This window comes from Protomyctophum bolini (assembly GCF_963924005.1).
Source record: "Protomyctophum bolini genome assembly, chromosome: 6".
NCBI classification, from domain to species: domain Eukaryota; kingdom Metazoa; phylum Chordata; class Actinopteri; order Myctophiformes; family Myctophidae; genus Protomyctophum; species Protomyctophum bolini.
In genome coordinates, this window is record NC_137867.1 from 31,660,809 (window position 1) to 31,679,926 (window position 19,118).

A 19,118-nucleotide genomic window follows, 5' to 3' on the forward strand; every position below is an offset into this window, starting at 1 on the left:
CCTTCACAAGGTTATAGTAAAGTCCATTACAATATTCAGCTCATAAAAGGACCTTATTATAAGGTATAGTAAAACATGAATTAGGCTAAAAACATCCACGACATTTTAAACAAGACCCCGTTTTCTTAAAAGCCAACAGAACATATTCCCAGTGTGTGTTTCCAATTGGTCTATTTTAGCTGTTGAAAGTTATCCCATTTCACTCGATGTGACTTCTGTTTTCATGCATATAAAGTAACTGACCCACCGCCTTTGGAATCTCAGGGTGGCAGTTTGAAACACTTTCGTGCACATGCAAATCATGAGGATATACTGTAATTAAAAGGAAAACACAAAAAACTGAGGCATCTGAACAGCAGTGCCACCATGACACATTGACTACATAATCCCTGATGCCACCTTAGTCCACACGAAGAGATGAGTAGCCCATCATATCTACACAATATTAAAATCTTAAAAAAATAAAATAAAAAACAATATCTTGAATTGCCTTATTGCCCAAGGCCAACCTCAGTTAGACTAAAACAAACAAGTAAAGCTAAACATAAACATTTGCCACAAAGCTGCCTTCAGCTTTAAGCTGACTGGGGTTACATCTATGATTTGTTGGTTCTGTGGAGTTTTTATCTCTTATTGTATTTGATCATCCAACCCTGCAACCCAATTTGGCACAAAGATGGCTGCTAATGTTGGAACAGATCCAACATGGAGCAGAGAGCTAGGAGGAAGCAAGCTCCTATTTAAGGGCCTGTTTTTGTTATTATAACCATTCAAAAAGAACATAAAAACAGGAGGTCCTATTTGGACAAAATAAATTAGGCTACTATTAAGAAGGGGCTGTTTTGTTACATTGAACAAATTATTGTCATATGAATAAAATCCATACTTGACCATTATCATACCATCATTATTCTTATTATTGATGCACAGGATTCAGTGGTTGTGTCTGTCTGTCTGTCTGTCTGTCTGTCTGTCTGTCTGTCTGTCTGTCTGTCTGTCTGTCTTTCTGACTGACTGCCTGCCTGCCTGCCTGCCTGCCTCAAAGAAGGTGTGTGTGTGGCGGCGGCGGGGGGGGGGGGGGCTGCAGGGTCATATACTGTGTACATGTAAAATGTATCGTTCACATTCCATTGAAAAACTGTATCAAAACAAAGGAGACAAACACAGTCAGATGATGTGACCGATCATACATTGAGTTTGCAAAGTTGTAATTACATGGCTTCTGGGAAATATTTTGGTGTAGTCTACGCCTTGCTCTGTATCATTCCTTAACACATAGCAAGATAAACACAGTTATCTTTCAATGGAGACCACATTCAATACTATAATTAAAAGCATCCATTGTCACTAGCATGTGTCAAATGAACAGGGCAGACAGACACATCATCTCTTTTAGTAACACTGGACAGCTTTTGTTTCTGTTCTATCTATGGTTTTTGGTCAAATAAATTGGGGTTGAACCAGAGCCTGTGTTTATCAGTATTTAACATAAAATTGTACTTGACAGTGTAAGAATTTATTTAAACCTGAATCTTAGACTTGGGTGATCCACTGGATAATTACATGAGGAACTGTTGATGTTTTCATTGTTGTTGCAGTAGAATGGGTTAACTCAAATGTATTTTTTATTGTACAAACTATTTATTTACAGTTAGACGGTACTGTAAGTGTGAACTCTTCAACTCTCACAAAGTGCAAGGAGGTCTGTTCATTTACCCATGTAGATGAGGCTGAGAAAATAGTTTGAGGCCAAATTAATTGGAAAATAAGTGGATACTTGCCAGGAAGCACAGCACAGTGAAAACTGGTTTGCCCTGGAAAAGAGGAGCATGGCCTTGGATGCTCATTTGTGAACGTAGGCTAGTCTTCTCAGTGGCCACGCTTTTACTAAACCTCTCATTTGGCCTTTGCATTTGTCAGTCAATATTTCCTAAGTTTAATTGCACACTGACCATTACAATATTTTCTCCAGCACACAAAAACAATGCCTCAACAATGTCTCTGTCTTTTCTCCAGCACACACTTAACATGGCGAGAACACAACCAATGCATACTGAGAAATATGAAGTCCACTAAATGGAGATTTAAACTAGATGAGTGGCTCTAGGCAAATTAAAGTATGATTAGTGTCACTTGTTATGTAAATGGTCACTTATTTTGGCCAAATTGTAGGGTATAGTATTTGCAGTGTAGTGCAAACAGAAAATAACATAGTTAAGAACAGTGACAGATTTACCTTTGGGTATATGTCATTCTAGCCTTGGTAAGTATCTTGCTTCATTATTGAGCTAATATCAACAAAATGCCACACTAACTGAGGTCTTCTTTCTTTCTTTCTTGTTATTGAATTATATCAGTTTGGAGAAAGCCTTCCTTAAAAAAAGAAAGTATAAAGCACAACAAAATAATATTTCAGAGAAACTTAATTTACTACCAACTTACTACTAGATCGGTTTATAATTTGTCATCCATTCAGGCCACAGTTGTGCATTTACAAAAACAATTACACTTTCAGATACAGTACACCAGAGGCTCAGAGGATGTATGTGACCTGAGGTATTTACTCATATCAAGACGAGAATATCGTAGCACTCACATATCAAAATCTCCATTGTCCTTTAATGTCTTTCACTGTAAAGCACAAATAATCATTCAGTATCCTATTCATCAGTCTGCATTCGGTTACTCATTTAACACACGTTTTTGAGTGCAGGTAAATGCACAAAGAAGTGTAATGCTGATATAGATTTGTTTATAATAGAGGTTATTGATTATTCTGATTTTGCCCAAAATGGAAATGGGGGTTGGCAGGCTTAAACAAAACTGTTTTCGTGTTTTGTTTATTCAGAGAACACATTAGTGCTTCCTTGATCCACTTACCACGGTACAAAGTATTTATGAAATGGAAGATACGACATCTTATTCAGCATTGTCTCAATGCTCCAGACTTTTGCAATGAATTGTGGCCATAAAATATTCTGTATTATAGTTTAACTACGTTAAAAAAAGCCTTAAGACATATTCTGCACAAGCATTCAGTCAATTGAAAGTTTGTGTATGCAGACATTTGTATTTACAGAATGTGCATGTAGGCATGCACGAAAAATGCACAATTGAATACTGTATTATGGTGCATTTGACCGTCTGGGTACGAAAATGTAAGTTCTACGCTACCTGCATATATATTTGCATACTGTACAAAATAACATCTCCTTAGAACTCTCTCCATATTGTAAAAAGCTGTAAACTAAACATGGATTGAGATATTTAATCTTCTCACACAATGTGCTGCTCATGTTTTTGTAATTAAAAATGAAGTAGTTTAAGTATATATATATGTTTTTGCATTGTGTCTAAGTACATGCTTAATACTGTCAATCACAGACAAAAGGCCTTAATTGTGTTATCTCTGCTTTTGCATGTTTCAGATTTACCAGCCAGAGGCAGACACTGGAGTGTTTAGTCTTTTACGCTTTCAGTATTTCATTTACGGGTTGGTGGATGTGCATTCTAAATGTGAGTATGCTGCGTGGCATAACTGCAACCTAAAAACATTTGTGAGCTGTTAAAAATAATAAAATCTTTGAAATGCTATTATGATGTAACACTATACTTGAAGCCACCATATGAACATGTAACATAACGTCCAAAAAGCAATGTCTCAGAGCTACAGACCACAGGTTGTGTTCGCATACAGGTCATTCACTTAAATAAATTCACTGCAATGTGACCCGAATATATATATTCTATGTGACTGTAAATAAATATGTCTTGGCAAAGACATTGATTGCTGCAAATGGGTTTGTTTTATATCTATGGATAACATGACAGGACATTTGTTTGTGTTGTATATCCCCCAAAGAAATCAGATTCAGCCATAAACTGGATATGGCACAATTGTGTGCAGATAACTTTAAATCTCATAAGCAATTTTCAAGCATTTTGGTAGAGTGATATTTCCTTGAAGTCAATGTGTGCACTAAGTTGTTATCGCTGTTATGTTTGGCAAATGTCAGGCACAATAATGAGAACAAGGTTGGCTGTTATTACAATACATTTGGCACATTCGTTTAAGAAAACAACATTCAAATATAAAAAATACCACATTTCAACAAAAACAACAAAAAATAAGACAGTCAAGTGCCACTAATAAGGTATCCATGACAGTACACAAATTTAACCAATTGCACTTTTAAACAACCCAATAATATTAATGCATACAACTCTCTTCTATCTTGTCTATTTCAACCCCTGTGATGGATTCTGGCATCCTTTCGATTTAGAAATTCTCTTAAAACTTTACATGAAAGTGTATCCACCTCCAAAACATATTGATCTACTGTGGCTTTTTGGACAGAACATGCCTCTCTGTTTGTTGGCACTGTGTTAACTTATAATAGTATCTCAGGCCCTGCATTACTTGAAGGAGACTGTATAAGCATTATTTCCCTCCTACTCAATTTAAGGACATCCATCTCAAAATAGAGAAAGGACAAATCAAAAGAGAAAGGGGTGTAAAAGAGAGTAAAAAGTCACCTATTTATCTCATAGTGGGCATGATCCTTTCCTCCTCAGTCTCTTTATGGGGCATAGGGGCGGTCCAGTCTATGCACAGGTAGTGACGGTCATGATGCTGCCACTATTGCCCCCCACACTACCACAGGAACTGGGGGGAGAGTTGTGGCTGCCAGCTGCCCCACTGCCTTTGTCAGCAGGCTTCTTGTCTTTCTGTTTTAGGTGAACCTTAGCATGTCTCTTGCGCTCGTCACTTCGGGCAAACTTGCGTCCACAGAACTCACAGGAGAAGGGCTTCTCGCCTGTGTGGGTGCGGATGTGTGTGGTCAGGTGGTCGCTCCGGCTGAAGGACCGCATGCATATTCTGCACTGGAAGGGTTTGTGACCCGTGTGGATGCGGAGGTGACGTGTTAGCTCGTCTGAACGTGAGAAGCGTCTGTCACAGTTCTCTGCTGGACAGGCGTGTGGCCGCTCATGCACAGGCGTTTTGCTGGGCCGGTTCGGGTACTTCCTCGGCCGGATGGGTTTGAGTGTCAGAGTCTGTGGAGGTGGGTGGTGCTGTGGGAGATGTTGCTGCCCACCAATGAAACCAGGGTGAATCTGCTGCTTATCTTTGAATGCTCTGATAGTCTCCAGTGGCGTGATAGGTGGAGGGTTGACCCGTATGGGGTCCATGGTCTGGAAGGGCTTGTGCTCCATGACACCAACGTCCCCTTGGTGATGGAAAAGATTGTAATCAGGTATCATGGAGAAAAGGCTCCCATCCATGGATGGTTTAGAGGTTGAGTGATAGTCATTGCTGGGGTATGCAAGGCCAGTGCTGGTAGCAGGGCTGTGATGGAACGAGACCTGGTCCTGGTATAGGTCACCACAGGTAGAATAGGCAGGCAGTGGTGGACCATACACTTGCTCCATGTCTGATGTCTGTCCACCCATGCTGGCTGCAGAGGATGTCTGGGTTGTTACCGTACCAGGTGATGGTGAAACGCCCAGGATTCCTGCGCTGACTAAACTAATTATATTGTTATCAGAGCACCATCCAGAGCCACCAATGCCACCTGAAGGCGGAGTGTCAAAGGCAAACTTCCCCAGGTAGGTAACAGTCTGTCCACTGCGGTTAGATTGGAAGCTGGATCCATACTGAATCTCTGCTGTTCCTTTCTCACTTCCCATGCCCAGATCCATGATGTTATCTGAATTAAAGGGGGTAAAACACATAATGTAAATCATTATTTTGCACAGTTGCATAAAACATTCAATGAACACCTGATGAACACACTGTGATTGTGAACGAAACACACTCTAAAACCGAAATCTATAAACTATACTAAATATGAACTTGCTTGATTTCAGTGTCAATCCCTGGTTAGTTCCGAAATTCAGCTTTGCTGCATATCCCTGTATAATAATCTGCCAAAAAGAGGTCAAAAATAAAAGTAGTCCAATACAGTTCATAAAGAAAAAGTGAGCGCTGTCAGACCTGTAAGTTAACTGACTGACTGCTGCATCTGAGACAGTGGTGTGTGTCTCTCTCTCTCAGATCCCACAAGCTCTCATAAATCAAGACCTAAACACCCCCTTTGATCCAGTCATTGTGTCCCACTGGAGGACAGCCAAACAAACTCAATGGCTAGATCTTATTCCTTTCACAGTAGGACAGATTATGAGGCACTTCGACCACGATCACGGGTTCAAAAAGTATTCGCACCAAAGAAAGATAAGAAATGAATAAGGAAATTATATTTGTAAAAGATAAGAAAATACGTGCAAATTCCACTCTCAATACCTTCCTGTCAGTATTCTCTGTCAATATAGTGATGTGAGCATTTTTGCAGCATTCGCCAAAATGCTTTTATCATAATTATTTTTTCTGTTGTATTTTACAGCTAATCTGAAAGCGCTATTCCATATCCAATACAGAAATGATTTGAGAGGCAATGCCTTGGTGTTTACATACTCTTTCTATACTGTTTTGAAAAGACATCAACAGCCAATATAAAACTGTCCTTACAAATTTCAAGAAATTACACAGTATTCAATAACTATTAGTAATTACTACTGTTTTCCTCAATGCAAAGTGTCAAAGACATGATTTTACCTTTTTTGTTCAAACCTGAGCAATAACATGAATGTATATCCCATTCTACTATATAGGACCTACAGGTAGATTTAGTGGAAAATTCTGATTAATTGATTAGCATATAATAATGTGGTGATCTTTTATTATTAGTATTATTAAGCCTATTATTATTACATCAACACCTGCATCATCTGTAACACCACTTTTACAATTTTATATCCTATTTTGTCTTTTAAAATGTGAAACTTAACAGGTAATTAAAATGTAACAATACAATGCTGCATTTAATCATAGGCTAGTGGATGCTTAAGTGTGTTTTATCCAACCTTGTTCCATATTTTCAGTTTGGAGTGGACCTATATTATATCCTGTTTTTCTAAAAGGAGCCTATCACAAAAGGTATAAAATGTCTAGGCCTAGATTTAATTTAGAATATTGTAAAGTGTACATAACAGTGTTACACTATACGGCAAATGCATTGATTTGGTATTTAAATCAGCTCATTCAGAGTATCAGCACATTTTCTCATCAAAAAATAAATTAAAAAGTGTAGCCTATTTTCAGACTCGGGAGAACCTATAATTGCGATTGAGGTAACCTATCTAACACAGCATGGTATTTTCAATTAGTCTAATCTCGGCCTATAAAATGATAGTTATCCTCAACACTGACCGATCACCTCAGAGGCAAAAGGTGAGGCTATGCAACAAGTAGCCTATAGATAGACTATACCAATTGATTTAACGTCAACTCGCGACACTGCATATTAATATGTAAAGTATATCAGCCTATCAGGCCTACACATTCAATTGCAATAAAAATATATTTAAAGACATTTAAAATGTGCTCTGGTTCCGCAACGTTGGCTATCAGTGAATGTAAAAGGGTATACGGGCCTATAACAGAAATAACTGCGGCGACACGCGCGCCTATATAGAAGCAGACTGGACATTTGTATAGATGTTAATAAAATTATGAATGAAAACCTCTGTCTGAAGAAGCCTTGCACAGTTGCACTGATATGCCCGGGTCATCAATAGCCTACGCTCATCTCAATCTACGCCGGCCGTTTAACCTTTATTTAGGTTATACATTCCAATTAACAATAGGCACATTTATATAGCTTGCGCAAAACAAGCCTTTATTTCACAACCTTTTAAACATGTAATTTTTACTTGTCTGGGTTTCAACGAGTGTAAACCCATATAGGCATAGACAACTGTTGTTCAACTTGGCTAGTGCATGCATTAAAAGTATAGCACTTGTTTGAATTGTTGAATTATTATAGATTAAATCATTGTCGCTTAAAACGTACACACTTATAGCTTGGTAACTTAACTTCACCCCATATAAGCCTAATTCAAAGCAATAATTAATATAGAATATTAAAAAAAAGTCCTACAAAAGTATTGGGCGCCGCTATACGTAGGTAAATCTATTGCATGCTTGTGCGTCTCCGCCGAGCGCTAACAGGTGCCGGGCAGATAGGAGCGCACCGAGCGCTGGAGACAACTGTTGCCTTGTCCGCATGCACGCTCTAAAAAAGTAGTTTGAATGACTTCCACACACAGTTTTGGTGAGGGAAAAAAAGGGAGAAAAAAGTGAGGAAATTACACGACACCCTTACCTGTATTCATCTGTGAATAATGGTTAATAGAATCCGTACTGGTGAATATATTCATAGACGTCGGGATCTCCTCCTCGGGGTAGAGACTGTCGGGAATCGTGTTTATTAAACTGCTCATGGTAAGAGGGAGCTTGTCCGCCAGTTTCCCTGTCATAGCACTTATTCAGTCAGACATAGAGATGACAGCGTATACGAACAAATATCCAGACAGTTGCACTAGTGTTCTCAGGTTGAAAACACAGACGGTGATGATGGTGATCAGTCATATGAGAGAGGATTTAGGAGCAGGAATCCTGTCTGTGCTGTATCCAAGTTCCCGCGGAGGCAGCCCTGGATATCCTTGTCCTTAAACCAGAGCTGTGTTGTTATTACTAACCAGTGTGAGTGACAACTGTTGGTCTGCTTGTGGAGAATATGAAGTCAGTGAATCAACTGTATACGGTGGTGGTGTTGGTTGCACGAGAGCAGCGCTACTTGCTCTATTGGAGCTTGATAGGGGACTCCAGTTTGCCTGTATTAAATAGGGGGGTGGAACATTTGCGTGACGTAGATGACCATTTATGGATAGGCTACACAAAGCGAGGCAGTCCACACAGCACGTCAGCCCGTGGAAACCAGAAGCGAGGAGCAGTCCGTGAGCCTGCACCGTGACCGGCACAACTTCCAGTTAAAACGTAAAGTTTATAGAGGTTAAATTGTCTAGCACCGGAATTAGGCTACGTCTCTAGCTCGCATGCTCTGCCATTAGAGTGGAACAAAAAAAATACATCATTAATTAATTAAATCATAATAAATGATTGTATCCTCATATGTGTAATTTCTAGATTATACACGGCTACCACATGTTGCAGTTTGCCTAATCGAGTGCACGCTTGTAGTATAGTGAACGTTTAATGTCAGGCTACGACAACGACAAATAGCTAGTCCTATACTGTCAAGTTCAAACTCAGTCTGAGAGGGAGACTGAGACACGGGGATGAGGGGGCGACGCATCATCACATAAACGTATATAATGTAGCCTATAGCCTACATAACTGCCTGAAAACAAATTAATGTTGATTCAAAATTCGTAGGTTGAGCAGGTTAATTCACGGTTTTACCTTTGTCTTTACTTCCATTCTATTATTCTAATCCACGTTGATAAAAAAACCCACTATATTTATTTAACCACATAGGCCTATACTTGTGCACGGAGTTTTAACTGTCCTGTATTGCAGAACATTGGTTTAAAACAGTCGTGCAGCAACATTGGCTGACAAAGACCATAATTACGGAGTTAATCGCTTGTAAATATTGCAAGCGCTTGGTAAATCCACCGGCTTGCTTTGACTTCAAGCGCCAAGTAGCCGCTGAAGTGGAAACTCCATATTTGGTATAATCCGGCGACGCCCCTAAATGTCTGTATTTGGTTAGCAAAGTTCCGGTTGAACTGGTAGGCTAGTGGAAAAGTGATCGGAACACAGACATTTAAAAGGAATCACAAAGAAGGACAACGCGTCATGGGTCTCTTGCTCTCTTCTCTTCTCTTCTCTTCTCACTAATTTACCAGCTTGTAAGAAAACACCTTATCTGATAGTCTACTAGTGCCACATTGTTTTGGTAGGCTTACATATACAAATGAGTATGTTTAGGCTATGGAGACAGTGCTTAATGTAGTTCATTCCATAGTTCTATTTTTGTCCAATCCTGTGAAACTGATTTTGCTGACTTATCACTTGCTTACAGAAAACGTGATATTACAAAACTAACAAAAGACTGGATGAAATTACAATACTTTAGACCTGAGAAATTAACAAAACCACAATGAACCAAAACTGAGAACAGTGTGTGGGAGAATGAGTCTGCATCATGTTTTGTGTTTAGGGGGAATATACAAAAGTAAACACAATGTGGTGGGATCTCATAGTCTCATTGCCATAGGCACATAACATATGTTTAAGTATATGTGTGCACTGTGCACATGCATGGATGACATTAATTCTTGCAAAGACTCTACTACCAATATATTGTCTTGAGATGACCTGTGATGGTGTCATTCAAGTTCAAAAGTTTTCATTTTCAATTGCTTGCTATAGCGCTACCCTTTAGCCAATGGTCATGGGCTTCTCATAGTCACCGTGACTATATATGATGCATGTGCATTGTGCAGTGGTAAGATATGATATAGGCTACCACACATAGCAGAGGTTCAGAGTTCAAAACTCAAAACTACTTGTTGGAATTGTCCCATAACAAGACACTTGTTAAGGGACTACCTTTTATGCAGAGCCTGGGTTTTTGATGGGCGCTGATGGGACGCTTGTTTTACAGCGCCGGCTACTACTAGTAACCCTAACCTCAATAAAACTATGCCTAAACCTAACCTAGCTGACCAACTGCTTTTGATTGTGCCCGGAACCTCATGTGTCACTAGAGGTGACCGAGCCTTCTCTGTGGCCGGTCCCACACTGTGGAATGCCCTGCCCCTTCCCATTCGCTCTGCCCAGTCCCTGGGCATTTTTAAATCTCTCCTAAAGACCCACTTTTTCTCCCTGGCTTTTAATATACCCTTCTTATACCATGTTTGTATATCCTTCTGCTCTCACTTGTTGCTTTGTTTTTGTTTTCTTTCTTTACATGCTCTTGTTGTTGCTTTGTTTTTGTTTACATGCTCTTGTTCAGCACTTTGGTTTGTCTTCGGTCAATGTAAATGTGATATACATATAAACTTTGATTTGATTTGATAACCTCAGTAAAACTATGCCTAACCATAACCCTAATCTGTAAAACGCCCCCCTCAGCGACCATCGACACACAGGCTCTGCAAAAAAGACTCTCCCAATAGTTAGGATTGGTACTGTAAGTGCAGAGAACAAATGTCACGTAGGCCTATGTGGGAAAAGTACAGCGGCCAAAAATACCCGAAAAGAGTGGGGACAAAAGTATTAGGGGTCAAGCCCAAAAGGGCGTAGATCCCTTTTGATATCGTAAAAATCTGCTGTTTAAGCAGTTCTGAACTATTGTTTTTCACGAAATTCAGCAATATGGTAGAGGATCCCTCTAGAACTAAAGCTCACACTCATTCGTCAAAAGACCTCTGACCTTTAGATCTCTATGATTCTTTTTAATGATTGCTCTATCCATTTTTCAGCCTTGCATTTCCATACATGCCAATGGAGTCTGACTCTGGTTATGGGACTACAGCGTTGACAAACAACCCCTACAACCAATCAGCGTAACCAAAAACGACGTCATAGCTCATTGTGTATATTGTGTACTGTATATCTTTTTTTCTTTTTGGGCTTGACCCCGTCTTATAGCTGCTTGCAGCTATATTTATTATTATTAAGACAGGGTCTTATAATCAAGATTCAAGTCAACAGTGGATCTGATATTCACATCCAAAGATGTGAAATATATTCACACACATTTTTGTCCAGCTTTTGGTGTATGTGTACAATGTGTACAAACCTTGTCCTACACAAACATTAATGACGACGATGAGGACGCAAATTCTGATTGGCTGGAATGAGATAATGTATGATGATGTACGATGATAAGAGCGCCCCTCACTTCACACGGGTGTGATTCAGAGATTTACTTTCTTGGCATGCTGCAGTGCAGTGTGCTTATAGAATATAGTGCTGATCGGTCCAGTGGTTTGCAAGATTGGGTGTGGACAGATAAACGGTGGCCCCTAGGAGACAAATGTATAGTCTAACCCTAATCAACTTCAAGGAGAGGTGAATAGACTATAACAAATCTTCAGACTTGATTCTAATAATTATTTTCATAATTAAACTCACCATGGGGACATGGTTGAAGAAGATAGTCTGTAAAACAACAAAAGTACTTCTAACTTCGCTGTCAAACCTAATATTAGCATGTGTATATTTATAGTAGCACAGATGGAGTAATTCCATTCCTATACAAATGGCTGCCTTGATTGTCACATTTGGAGATAGCATCACATCACTTATTTATGTACAATCACTGCGGTCACTTTCCTCATGGGAACCCTTTGTCTCTGTGAATGGAAAGTCGCCCTGCCCAGCTGGAACCATGCTACCTGTTGCAGGGCCTGTTTCCTCGACTGTGAGATGTGCTGTCACATGGGAGGGAGTCTTCCAATGACTGTACATAGGAGGGTGATGTCGTTACATCACTTTGACTATACAGCTACAGCATTCCGGCTCCTTTGCATATGGGGATTCCGTGGAAACAAATGGCTTGTCCTAGATGGATATCTGACTCACTTTAATGAACACAGCGGAAAAAACACAGCATACATGGATATATAATTAAATTAATATGTGCTTTTGTTTTTGTCCAAGCAAGTAGCAGTGCAAATTATAGTTCCTCATTAATGCAAATAAATGTAAGCACAATTTGGAATGCATCTAATATTTCTTTATTTGTGAACATTATATGTCCTTTTTGTGAACCAAAGGGTTAGGGTACATACAGTCTTATAGTTAAGATTAATAAAAAAATCACACCTGTGTGAATCAAGTGGCGCAACTCCCCTCTCTCTCTCTCTCTCTCTCTCTGCTCCGTTAGATTAGCTTTATTATGGACGCGCTGCCGTCCACCTCCCATTATACAGGCAGACTAAAAGCTGAATAACTCCTAATGTACGGAGCTCTCCGTGGTTTGGTCAATTAGCGCGATTTTCGGAGGTCTTTGCTGATAATCCGGTGGTCTAGATGGAAATATTGGTGCTTTCTAGAGCAAGGATGGTTATATTTTAGCTCGCTAGCATTGACGCTAGCAACAACATCTGTTTCTGTGCTGCGTGCGCAGCCTCACAGGCACCAGTGGTGCACTACACACACGCACACCAGTGGTGCACGCGCACGCATGCGCACACCACTCATGCTCATTTACGTACGTACGTACGTACCACGGTACACGGAGCTGTAAGCTGGATGTAGAAGTTGTTGCACCACTTAAAAATCCTCTAAGGATGGTCAGTGATTCTAACCTGACGCTGCCAGATGAGGGCGGTATTGCGGAAACATATTCCCCAACACAACACTCATCTGGGATCTCTGACAGAGTTGAGCCCTGAGTCAGATCTGCTTCGCACCGAACCAATCAGCGTGAGCTAAAGGCGGGATGCGGATGTGACGGTATATAGACACGTCGATATGATTGGTTGTGTTTGCACGCCCACACGGTGATAGACAGACGCTCCCATCCAATCATCTACCATGTATCTTGAAAAAAAGGAACAGCCCCGTCATCGAATTTGCTTCCGCGATCCCAGATCCAAATAAGCTGTGAAACAAATTTGTGTAGCAAGCTTTTTGGATCTGGCAGCGTCAGGTTACAGTGATTCAGGATCACAATCAACTTGGTAACACTTAACGAATAATTTCTGGAAAGGTGGCATATGGTACATAAATTGAGAGGTCAAACACCTGATAACAAACTATCCTTACACCTGGGAAAAACTGAATCCATTCTCTTCGGATCAAATAGTAATCTCAAAAAGGCAGATGGCTTCTTGGTTAGAGTTGGTGATGATATTATCACACGGAAGGATCAAATTACCTACCTAGGTTCCATCCTGGAGGCCAATCTTTCCGGTGATAAGATGGCCACCAACGTAATCAAAAAAGTCAATCAAAGAACAAGATTCCTCTACAGGATCTCCTCACTGGTCGACAAAAACACCTTGAAGACCTTAACAGGAGCCCTCGTACAAGGTTTCTTTGACTATGCATCCACCTCCTGGTACCACAGCACCTCAAAGGCCCTTAAAACAAGGCTCCAGACCTCCCAAAACAAACTGGTCAGGCTCCTACTTGGCCTCACCCCCCGAACCCACCTCACCCCTGCCCACTTTGACAGGCTGGGATGGCTTAGGGTCGACGACAGAGTACAGCATCTTGCAATGGGTCTGGTCCACAAGATTAGATACACCACCAAGATACCCATGTACCTGTCTAAATACTTCCTTAATGTAAACGAAGTCCACACCCACAACACCAGAGGGAGTGCAACAAACCATGTACAACCCAGATTCGGCACAAACAAGGGGCTAAATTCTTTTAGCTCCTATGCGACCAAAACGTGGAACGCCCTACCAACAGTCATTAAGACATGTGAATCCCTTGGCTCCTTCAAAACTGCTCTCAAAGGGCACCTACGGATGGCTGCAATTCGAAACTGGCCTCTGTAAAAGCTGAATTTTTATCTGGATTGTACTATGTTTTTGTATGGACGTGGTGTTGGGTGCCTGCACATATGCACACATGGCATAAACGCATGGTGTTGTGTGCAGGCGCCCTACACTCTGTCTTTGTACTATGGATTGTACTATGTTTTTGTATGGACGTGGTGTTGGGTGCCTGCACATATGCACACATGGCATCAACGCATGGTGTTGTGTGCAGGCGCCCTACACTCTGTCTTTCGTTTTCTTTTATCCCCCTGTTCCCCTCACTGTATATATATTTTTTTCCCTTTTCGCTTCCTATATGATGAATTCCTGTTCTGTTCTTAACTACATAGAAGTGTCTATTTGTTTGTCTCTAAATGTTTTGATGAATTGAACAATGTGGACCCTGTTGTAAACAAGTGTAAGGCTTAATTGGGTCGTCCACTCACAGTTAACAGTCTTTGTATTGAGTTTGTGCTTGAAATGTACTGTAATTCTGCAAACTGTTAATAAAGATTTCAATCAATCAATCAATCTGTGTGAAGTGAGGGGCACTCTTATCATCGTGCATCATCATATATCATCACCTTCATCTTCAATGTTTGTGTTACGCAATGTTTGGGTTTACACAAACACTCAAAATTGTCCATTCATTGTCAATGGCATTTAATGTTTGTGTTTGTTGCACACAGCATAGGCAAATGTTGATTTTCTTTCTTTTGGCAGACCACAATCTGTGAGGGGCGCTCTTATTCTTATGTGATACATCATCACATTGTGTAACCACTAACCAGAGTCCATCCATTCGCAAGTATGGAAATGCAACTTCTTTGACGTGGCCAAAAAAAGACAGAAAAGTGGATTGAGCAAATCAGAGGTCTTTTGACGATTGAGTGTGAGCTTCAGTTACTGAGGGATCCTCACAGCCCTCTATATCTTATTGCCGAATTTTGTGAAGAACGATAGCTCTATTACTGATAGATCTCTAACTGCCAAAACTGCTAAAATGGCGGAATTTTCACATAAATAATAAGGGATCTTACACCCTTTGGACTTGACCCCTAATAATAATAAATATAGCTTCAAGCAGTGATAAGACGGGACCAAGCCATAAAGTTGGAGACCAGAGATGATGTCACTTCATTCAATCATATAATTCTAGATCTAAAGGTCAGAGGTCCTTTGACGAATCACTGCGAGCTTCATTTATTGACTGTTTCCCATGACCCTCTACCACAGGGATACTCAAATAGATTTACCTGTGGGCCACATTACAAAAATGGCAAGGGGCCAGGGGCCAGTAGATGAAATTACGACATTAATGATACATTACTGATAACTAAATAAATAAATGTGTTACATTTTCTTGCATAAACACAAAGAGCTGTTTCCATAACTGCACAAATTATTGCACATAACATGAGTAGCTGTTATAATAACATAATAACATAACATGAGTAGCTCTTTGCCTGCCTGCCTGCCTGCCTGTCTGTCTGTCTGTCTGTCCATGAGTAGTTATTTGTCTGTCTGTCAATGAGTAGCTGTCTTACTGTCTGCCTGTCTATGAGTAGCTGTCTGCCTGCCTGTCTATGAGTAGCTGTCTGTCTGCCTGCCTGCCTGTCCAATTGTCCATGAGTAGCTGTCTGCCTGCCTAATTGTCCATGAGTAGCTGTCTGTCTGCCTGTCTATGAGTAGCTGTCTGCCTGCCTGCCTAATTGTCCATGAGTAGCTGTCTGTCTGCCTGTCTATGAGTAGCTGTCTGCCTTCCTGCCTGTCCAATTGTCCATGAGTAGCTGTCTGTCTGTCTATGAGTAGCTGTCTGCCTGCCTGCCCAATTGTCTATGAGTAGCTGTCTGTCTGTCTATGAGTAGCTGTCTGCCTTCCTGCCTGTCCAATTGTCCATGAGTAGCTGTCTGTCTGTCTATGAGTAGCTGTCTGCCTTCCTGCCTGTCCAATTGTCCATGAGTAGCTGTCTGCCTGCCTGTCCAATTATCCATGAGTAGCTGTCTGTCTGCCTGTCTATGAGTAGCTGTCTGACTGCCTGCCTGTCCAATTCTCCATGAGTAGCTGTCTGTCTGTCTGCCTGTCTATGAGTAGCTGTCTGCCTGCCTGCCAGCCAGCAAGTTGGTTAACAGAAAATAAATTGTTATGGCTGAGTAAAATAAAATACAATAAACACAATTTGCCTGAAAATAGATTACCCAGCTATGACCTTTTTCATGAAAAAAAATGAGTAGTGATATGGCTGACTGAGTAAAATAAAACAATCTACCTGAAAATAGATAGCTATAAGTGAAGAGCAATTTCCGCAATTACCATTTCCGCAATTTCCATTTCCGCAATTTCCATTTCCGCAATTTCCATTTCCGCATTTCCGCAATTTCCGCAATTTCCATTTCCACCATTTCCGCAATTTCCGCAATTACAATTTCCGCAATTTCCAACTATTAATGGCAGCTGGGTTTCATCATTCAAATAAAATAGAATTCTGTCCGTTTAGCTATAAAATTATGTCAGGGAATAGGGATACGCAGTATATGTCTTTCATTTGCATTGCATCTCCCCCCCCCCCCCCCCCCCCCCAAGCTTTTATTTTCGTTCGAGTAATAGTACAACTCTAATAGTATTACTTATAATAATGTAATTAAAGATAACTTCATTCAGATTTATTTATTTTTATTTCATTTTCCAGATTTTTTTTTCTTCTTTTTTTTAGATTTTCATTGGTGGGCCAGTCATAATGGTCCCGCGGGCCTGATGTGGCCCGCGGGCCTGAGGTTGAGTATCACTGCTCTACCATATTGCCTAATTTTGGGGAAAGTGACAGCACAGAACTGCAAAAAGTAGCGGCAGAAGAAAAGACGATAGGGGCCTTCGTCCCATCGGGCTTGGCCGATAATAAAAATAAATAATTAATTTAATTAGTGATCATGGCACATACCTACCTCATAAAATGTCAGTGGTCGAAAGGTATTAAGGAAAAACAGTTTGAATTCCTCTTCAGATAAGAATGTACATTAGGTTTAAATCTCCAGGTGGAGTGAACTGTGCTGTGCAGTCAGTCAAACCTGTAGGACAATGGCAGTCTGTCGGGGTCAAATGCACAGTAAATAAATGTGCAATGTGTTCAGAGGACCATACTGTTGACATGCATTTAACAGATGTCACATTCAAACCCATTTTGCCACGCTTCAGAACAAGCGATGAACTGGTGGATGTGGGGAGTGGCCCGAGTGGGAGTGGAAGGGAGGGGGTCTCAAAAGAAATCCTCTTGCACTTCTTACAATTGACAGAAAGAAAAGATATATAGAAACTTGAGTCATTATGCATATTAGATCACTTGGTACGGTTAGGCAATTGAATTGATTATACAAATTCCTTTTAATTAATGTTAGTTTGAATAAATTAAGGAAATATTAAATGCCTTTCTCATATCACCAAGGGATCCAAGAAGGTATTTTTTCTTTAAAGGAATGCAATATACTGTGCACACTTGAACTGCAGCTGTCACTTTTTTATAATCGTAATACATCAACTCTCCTGATAATTGGTGTAGAATAAACATACTAAAGGAAGCTGTAAGAGTGGCAATGCCCAGCTGTTTTGGCAGCATTATCTGTGAGATATAGGAGAAAAATAATGCACTTTGTGTTTGCAGATAAATAACTTGGCATCCTATTAGTGAAGTGATAGATTCAAGTAGGTGGTTTTGGAAGAATAGTCTCCCACTTGGCGTACTGTGCACTGAGTGCCATGTTGCGGAATTATACTCTACTTGCCAATTGTTAATAATCTCATTTTATAAACGATGTGAGCAAACCAATGCCAAGATAGAAACTCCAACTGACAGATATACCACACTTGTTTAAAAAGGGAACGGATTGTCTTAAAGGACCATAATGCCATCAATACCTGTCATTGTCTATTCACAGCTTCAGCCACATATTGCGCATGAAAATAAACCACCTTTCCTGTTAATGGCTTTATTCTTATATTTACTGTATCATTAAAATATTACCAAACTCCAACACAATGTTGGCGTGACATTATTGCAAGTGACGAAGGTTTGAATTTGGTTTATAAATCAATCCCTTCCTCCAGGGGCTAATAGTTTTGGTTAGAATTTTCAATTCATGCTTTAAAATGCATTAAAAATGAGAGGCTACCATAACTACATTTGGTGTGTTACCTCTCAACAAATTCCAGGTCACTGCAAGTTGGTGTTCATACTGAAATAAATAAATAAATCCAGTGGCTGCCTCAAAAATCAAATGGTATGCTGTACGGTATAATGTCAAGTGTACAGTACAGTGAGTTACATAACAGTCATAAGGGCCAGGCCAGAGCACCGGTATGGTCCTTTAACAATCTGTTCTATAGCTACATGTGTACTGTTTCAGTTGTTTTGTTTGTGGACAGGGCTGTTTTGACTGCTAAGTTGAGGAGGCAAACAAAGTGAATACAGGACAATTTGATCAATGATCTTCCAGGGTTCATGGAGGGGGCACATAGAGGTTTACCAAGGCTGGCTTAACCACCAAAGGAACAAAAACCTCCATTACCTACTCTAGCCTGGCCCGCTGATGAGACACCAAATTGGGGTCAATGAAACCACCAACAAAAGATTGATCATCGCAACATCAAAGTCCCTCATGTAAATCCAGCCCTTTTCAGACATCTGGGGTATTGATACAAACCTTTCCCAGAGGACAGGTGCTGGTTAGAAACCAATATTCCTCATGGGGGGGTAC

At 40.3% G+C, this 19,118-nt stretch overlaps 1 protein-coding gene across 1 annotated transcript; it reads right to left on the minus strand.

Annotated features, from left to right (window-relative positions):
* Positions 1-2,373: 2,373 nt before the first annotated feature.
* On the minus strand, positions 2,374-8,630 carry egr3 (early growth response 3). The gene is made up of 2 exons (XM_080765560.1): positions 8,223-8,630; positions 2,374-5,708 (listed from the first exon to the last, which is right to left on the minus strand). Exons 1-2 carry the CDS (start codon positions 8,374-8,376, stop codon positions 4,606-4,608), a joined length of 1,257 nt encoding a protein of 418 aa, XP_080621686.1. The 5' UTR covers positions 8,377-8,630; the 3' UTR covers positions 2,374-4,605.
* Between the last annotated feature and the right edge of the window lie 10,488 nt (positions 8,631-19,118).